The following is a 7500-nucleotide window of genomic DNA, read 5'->3' on the forward strand; positions in this document are numbered from 1 at the left end:
TGTGTGTGTGTGCGTGTGTGTATGCGTTTTTACCGTCCACCTAAACATTCAAATCTTGACACACTGGAGTGAAAAACACCAAATTGTTTGTCCCTACTTCGGTACGTAATCGTATATAGAAATTGCACATGATGGTCCAGGTGGTCATTTGGGAATTTATGAAACTTATTACAAGATACTTGATACATTATATTGGCCTAATCTAAGGAAGGATGTAAGAGATTTCATAAAGACAGGCCATGTATGCCAAACAGCTGGCAAACCTAACCAAGTAATTCCTAAAGCCCCTTTACAGCCTGTATCAGTTCCACACGAACCCTTTGAGAAATCAGTTATAGACTGTGTTGGACCCTTACCCAAGACAAAAGGTGGTAACCAACATTTATTAACCCATGTGTCCCAGCACCCGTTTTCCAGAGGCCATTCCTTTTAAGAATATATCTGCCAAAAATATTGCAAAAAACCTTTCAAGTTTCTTTTCTACTTTTGGGATCCCAAAGGATATCCAGACCTGATCTTGGTTCTAATTTAGTAATCTCTTTCTGATATTCTTAAGGAGTTGAATATAAATCATAGTTTTATTTTATATATTATATATATCTATTATATATATATATATATATATATATATATAATAATATATTATATTATTATTATTATTATAGATTTATTAGAATCTATATATAGTATATATATATATATATATTCTATATATATATTATATCTAAACCTGAGCAATTTATGTTGAATTAATAATTCTGAGAGAGATTTACCTGTGAATACATAGTATGACTTATCACAATCCCTACAGGGGATTTCATAAACCCGTATGTGTTTAGATACTGGTTTCTGCTGAATGTTAATTTTGGATTTCCCCAGTGTATTCAGATAAGCGAAGATGAAAGGGTTAGGGTAGCCTAATGTTTATGTGATCTCTCATAAATTATCCATGTGAGGGATTATGATTTTGTTTGTGTATTTTTCCTTTTATTTGTTTTCAGTGGGTTTGAAAAAAATGTTCTTTGCTTTATGTATCAGTTTTTCTAATATGTGCTTGGGAGTATTTTAACAAAATAAGATGATTCCTGATTGTTTCTGGTTCTTTGTTAAGAAAATCTTGGGAGCAAATTCTCAGGCCTCTAATAAATAAGTTACTTGCTATACTGAGTTTAACTGAAATATGATGATAGCTGTAAAAATGTATGTATGAAAGTGAGAATGTTGCTATCCTGAAGACAGTGAATTTGTTGTTGTTATTAGCTCTGATGATTAAGATATCTAAAAAGGGGATTTGGAATTGTCCTGTTTTTCCTGTTACTCTTGACCATTTTTTATAAAAATTGCTCTGCCAAGGAATTTATGAAATTGCCTATTGGGATTGTAATAAGACATATGGATTCAACGATAAATCTCTCTCGGAAAGATTAATTCAACATAAATGCTCAGTTAGATATGGACAGCATAACATGAATCATACCATGGACTAGAACTTAACCTAACTTTTAGACAAAAGCAGCTGTCGATACAAATATCAGATGGTAGAATCTTCACTGATTAAAACAACAAGATAATAGGACCGACCTTTCCAATGGAGCCTGGAACTCTGACCATATAGCCAATATTTTTGTTAAGGCAATGATGAAGTGGATTAAGACAATTAACAGAATCAATGTCGGCCTACTCCCCGGTGACCCCAGGCATCACCTGAACGCATATCTTCCACTAGATAATTTGATAATACAATTCCTTCTGTCATTCACTACTTGAAAAGGGTTGAAGTTAGTCCACCAAAATGTAGTCCTCAACTTTTAACCAGAGTGTTTAAATAGGTCTTTTATACTTTTTATATCAGAAATTTATTCTAATGGAAAATACACACACACACATCACACACAAATATATATATAATATAATTATATATATAATATATATATATATATATATATATATAATTCAATGGTATTCCACATAGGAAAATGAAAAGTTTTTCTTAGAAAATGGCCAACAGTTTCGTCCTCTAATGGACCTCTTCTTGGAGCGTTTATATATATTATATAAATAAATATATATATATATATATATTTATATATATATATATATATATATATATATATATATATATATATAATATATATAAACGCTCCAAGAAAAGGTCCATTTGAGGACGAAACTGTTGGCCATTTCTAATAAAAACTCTGTTTTTCATTTTCCTATATGGAATACCATTGAAGTATACATTTATACATATATATATATATATATATATAATATATATATATATATATATATATATATATATATGTGTGTGTGTGTGTGTGTGTGTGTGTGTGTGTGTTTTTCATTTGAATAATTTTCTGATTCCCTTCGGGACTGAACCCCTGTCTTTCAAGTGAGATTCCAGGGCATAAGGAATTTATCCTGACATTGTCATGAATGATGGAACCTGAGGTTTTTCCCTGGGCAGGCGCCTAAACCCGAACTTACTGGAAAATTTTACCCTACTTGCCGACCCAGCAGCAAGTGAATTGTTAACAATTCATTTGACTCACTCTTTCACCGCGAGATATGATGGATATGAACACATGTCTCACAGAAAAAAATCTCTGATTCACATCAGGAACGAACTCCGGCCTTTCGAATGAGAGTCAAGTAAGTTAGCAATTCAGCAGCACACGTCATAAAAGAAGAAGGGACCTAATTGATTTTGCCGGTCAGGTGCTATAACATACCAGCGAATTTTACGCAACTTCCCGACCAAACAAGTGAATTGTATAGCGGCTAGGGGTACCTAATATTTGTTGGTATGTTAAGCACTAGGTGCCTGCTTAGAAAAATCTCAGGTACCGAGTACTTAGGTTCCACCTTCTTTGATAACCTGTGCAGATGAATAACTGATGGCCTGGACTCGCACTTGAAAGACCCGGGTTTGATCTCGATGAAAGTCAGAAATATGTTTATGAAACCAATTCCCATGTGCTTATTTCCATCATATCTCATGGTAAAATAGCAAGTAAAATGGAAGTCATGAAGTTGGGTAAAATTTGCTGGTATTTTGGGCACATATTCGCCTGGCCGGGTAGGTTCCAACTTCTTATATGACGTGTACAAATGACTTGCTAACCCCCTCGACTCTCACCTGAAAGACTGGGGTTTGGTCCTGATGTGAATCATATATATATATATATATATATATATATATATATATATATATATATATATATATATATATATATACATATACACATCGAGCTACATTGTCCTTTAATATCTAATTCGCCTCTACCTCGGAATTAATATATTTTCATATATGCTTAACCGAAGGGGAATTTTTTACACGATAATAGATTTGCCTGGAACCCAAGAAGCCATTCAAATCCAGGACGTCAGTGGAAGCTTTTACCTACCCCACCACTGACGTCTGGATTTGAATGGCTTCTTGGGTTCGCACCTGGTACCAGGCAAATCTATTATCGTGTAAAAAATTCCCCTTCGGTTAAGCATAATATGAAAATAATTTTAATCCCGAGGTAGAGGCAAGTAGATTTAGATATTAAAGGATATTGTAGCTCGATGTATGTATATGAATCACGGTAATGTGATATGACTTTTATATATATATATATATATATATATATATATATATATATATATATATATATAGATATATACTCTAATATATATATGTATATATATATTTATATATATATATATATATGTATATATATATATATATATATATATATATATATATATATATATATATATATATATATATATATATATATTGTATATTATTTATATATATGGAGAAAGAGAGAGAGAGAGTGAGAGAGAGAGAGTTCAAATTCCACATGCGCTTTAGAATATACTCATCACTTCCTCTTTGATTTCAGGGCTTTCAGGGAGAGTGTATCCAGTGTCAGAATTATAGTAAGTCAAAGGGCGTACTGATGATAGGTATGATAATGATACATTTTTCGTCTCTCAATGAGGAAGACGGAAACTGACCTTGCGCACAGGGTCAAGACATCAGTGTTTTCGGTGGTGTTTTCCAAGATGGCCGGGAAGAGCGGCTGTTGACTGATAATGGTAGGCGGTAGCTCATCCGAAGAGACCACCTGGATGCGGATGTCAGCCGTCGACCACAAAACTGGACTTCCTTTGTCCGCAACACGAGCTCGCATTTCAAACATTCGTTTATTTGCCTGAAAATAAAAGGAAAAAGGGAAATGCACACTCCTTCCGTCATTACCTGACTGCTAATTCATCCACAGTGTCTCTAGCTCATCCATATAAGGGAAACTAAGCTTTGCAAACTGAAAATAAGTTAACCTCATAACAATTACAAATAATAATAAGTACAGCAGCAACAATAATAATAATATGGAAAAAGAGACGGCACACAATCGCGTTACTTGTAAGATTATTTAAAAGAAGATATGCATGTTCTTACATGACATGGCAGTCGCGTCTTATCACAGGGCTGCGAACTTGGTAGGTAAGTCACTTGCACTCTTTGTGTTCACTTCAGTTCATGCGAGAAGCAATTTTGAGAATATATGGTAGGAAGAACAGGCAGCAAAGTCAGAAACGTGAAATATATCGATAATTATCCATGTTTTACGAACATTTCCTGAGGCAATGTGTATTTCTATAAGAAGCATATATATATATATATATATATATATATATATATATATATATATATATATATATATATATATATATGGAAAGGCTGCTCCTGGAATATGTTCTCGAGGATACGTTTTATGAATAAATAAATATGGAAAGACAAAATCTCTTTCCAAATCAAACAAATCTAAGTGAAATTATTAGAACTGTTACTCCCTAAACTATCCAAGTATGGCTGATTTGTGAGAATATGTAATTCTACACAAAACCTAGAACATCTAAGGATATATTTATATATATGTGTATATATATATATATATATATATATATATATATATAGTATATATATATATATATATACATATATATATATATATATATATATACATATATGTACTATATATATATATATATATATATATCTATATATATATATTATATATATCTATATATATATATATATATATATATATATAGAGAGAGAGAGAGAGAGAGAGAGAGAGAGAGAGAGAGAGAGAGAGAGAGAATGTCTTAATCGTAATTTCACGAAACAGATTCAAGAAGGAAAGTACAGGAGAGCATAGTAAAATGAATGCGGTCGCTATAAAGAAAAAAAACTGATAGATAGGGTTGTTAAAAAATGTTAATTTCCACAAAGCATGAAAATCTCATTCGTATAAAAAGGATGCACAAAACCCCCTGGCGTAGTACAACGCCTCTTAAAGGTGAAATATGCTCGAAAAATCTGAACGAGGTTTGTGTATATGAGCATATATCAGTCTTGGTGAGACTTACAACACGCTTTTGGCCATAGATATAGACCATATAACACATACAAAAACGTCAAAAGGATAGAAAATCTGCTCCTTACCAGATTGAGATCGACTGTGTGCGTTAGTATTTACGAGGAAGGAGAGAGAGAGAGAGAGAGAGAGAGAGAGAGAGAGAGAGAGAATAACAATAATATAATAATAATAATGATGACTTTATTTCCACATTTTAGTTTACAGTGGGTATTAAGTATCTTGCATAAAATACAAGAGAATGCAAAACTTCATCAGATGATACCAGACAAAAATTAATTGTAGACCGCTGTTCTCTGGAGAGATAATAATCGAACAACAAGACCATATGGTGCCTTTTATAGAAAACTTACTCTAAAACTACGCACAAATTTACTCCGAACAAATTATTTACGGTTTGATGTGGTAAATTTACATACTTCATCTACAAGCATAACGAAGAGCATCTGGTATAATAAAATCACTTCCGCTTCAAATATGCCACAAGGTTAGGTCAAAATCCTTTTATAAAAGTTAAAAAAGAACTTCAGCGTACTTTTTTATTTCCCTATTAAAAACTGGGATCTGATTCAGCTGCTTGATATTTACAGGCTGCTAATTTAGTTCTAGTTCTGGATATTTGAAAGAGAGAGAACCAACACCAGCTGACAATTACAAATATATTATACATATAAAAACGTATGTATGTATGTATGTATGTGTGTGGATGTTCCAGCGTAACTCTGAAACACATTGAGCTATTTCAACCAGACTTATTGATACACATGACTTAATGGCTAGAGAAGAATACTAGGGTGGGGGGGTGGGGGGGGGGGTGTTATAAGACATCGCTAGTACCAAAGGGGGTTGGAGGTGGAAAGGGCTTCCTTGAAATGGGTCTAGTTCTGCTGGTAGGCTCAATAGATAAATAAACTCTAAGGTTTATCATATATAATTTTGGTACAAATATGACTTACCATCTGGAAAAGAATACGCGGGTTTGGCACCAAAGGGGGTAGGTGTGGGAATAGGGTATTATGGAAAAATATCCAGAAACGACAGATATTAGAGTCTAATAGTATTCGAGGTAGCAGAGATGAATAGTGACACTCTCGGTGCCCTTTAAGTCCAAGATCAACCCCGATAGGAATGAGGAGTGAGAAGGGGTGAAATGTAAAATGTCAAAAAGGCTGGGAAATGTCATTGAAGCAAAAATTCTTAATAGGAAAGTGAAGAGTGAGAGAGAGAGAGAGAGTGAAAAGGAGAGGAAATGAGAGAGAGGGTAGAGGGGATGTTGAGGAGGAGAAAGAGGGAAAAAGCAACAGAGAGAGGGAGAGGAAGTGAGAGAGAGAGTAGAGGGGCTATTAGGGTGGAGAGAGAGAGAGAGAGTAGAAGGAGCATTAGTGAAGAGAGAGAGAGAGAGAGAGACAGAGAGAGAGAGTGTGTTTGTTAAGGAGGAGAAAGAGGGAAAAACTGAGTGTATCGTTTGTCATTCAGAGTTTTCCTGGGCAGTGCCGTGTTGGTTAGTTAGATAGTGTTAAAAAAAATAAGGTCGGTGTAATATATATATATATATATATATATATATATATATATATATATATATATATATATATATATCATAATAAGTTACAGTCAGTATTTAAATCTGGATAATTTTCAGTGACTGAACGTTTCGTGCAATATGTGAATTGTCTTGTCAATTTAGAAAACAGCAAAGAAATTGCAGTAAGCGTCAAAATGAAAATTTGGTTACCGTAACTTTTATCGTATTAACAATAAAGATAATTGCCTCGGCAACATGCGTAGTGTTTTGCTCACCATAGTGTTGTGCAGAGGTTTGGTAAGAGTGATGATTCCAGTGTCGCTGTCAATGGCAAAGTATTTCATATCATCTGGGTTGCCTTGCAAGGAGAAGGCAATCTGCGCATTGGTGCCGGAGTCCATGTCGGTGGCTGTCACTCTCAGCACAGGAGTGCCGGCGATGTGGTCCGTGCTTATCGTCTCCTCGTATATCTGTGCTTGGGCAATGGAGATCGCATCTTAAGAAAGTCAAAATTTACATCAGATGTATGGGTATAAAGGC

The 7500-nt window shown here is 33.9% G+C and overlaps 1 protein-coding gene across 1 annotated transcript in view; it reads right to left on the bottom strand.

The window, feature by feature from the left end:
- Positions 1-7500, bottom strand: part of LOC135211373 (neural-cadherin-like) — a 339986-nt gene that overhangs the window by 308510 nt on the left and 23976 nt on the right. The window contains exons 6-7 of the mRNA XM_064244686.1: positions 7236-7430; positions 4009-4205 (exon numbers count right to left, since the gene is read on the bottom strand). Of these exons, the coding sequence (XP_064100756.1) occupies positions 4009-4205; positions 7236-7430 (392 nt within the window). The remainder of the gene's footprint in view (positions 1-4008; positions 4206-7235; positions 7431-7500) is intronic.

The sequence above is a fragment of the Macrobrachium nipponense genome, chromosome 4 (genome assembly GCF_015104395.2).
Source record: "Macrobrachium nipponense isolate FS-2020 chromosome 4, ASM1510439v2, whole genome shotgun sequence".
Lineage (NCBI taxonomy): Eukaryota > Metazoa > Arthropoda > Malacostraca > Decapoda > Palaemonidae > Macrobrachium > Macrobrachium nipponense.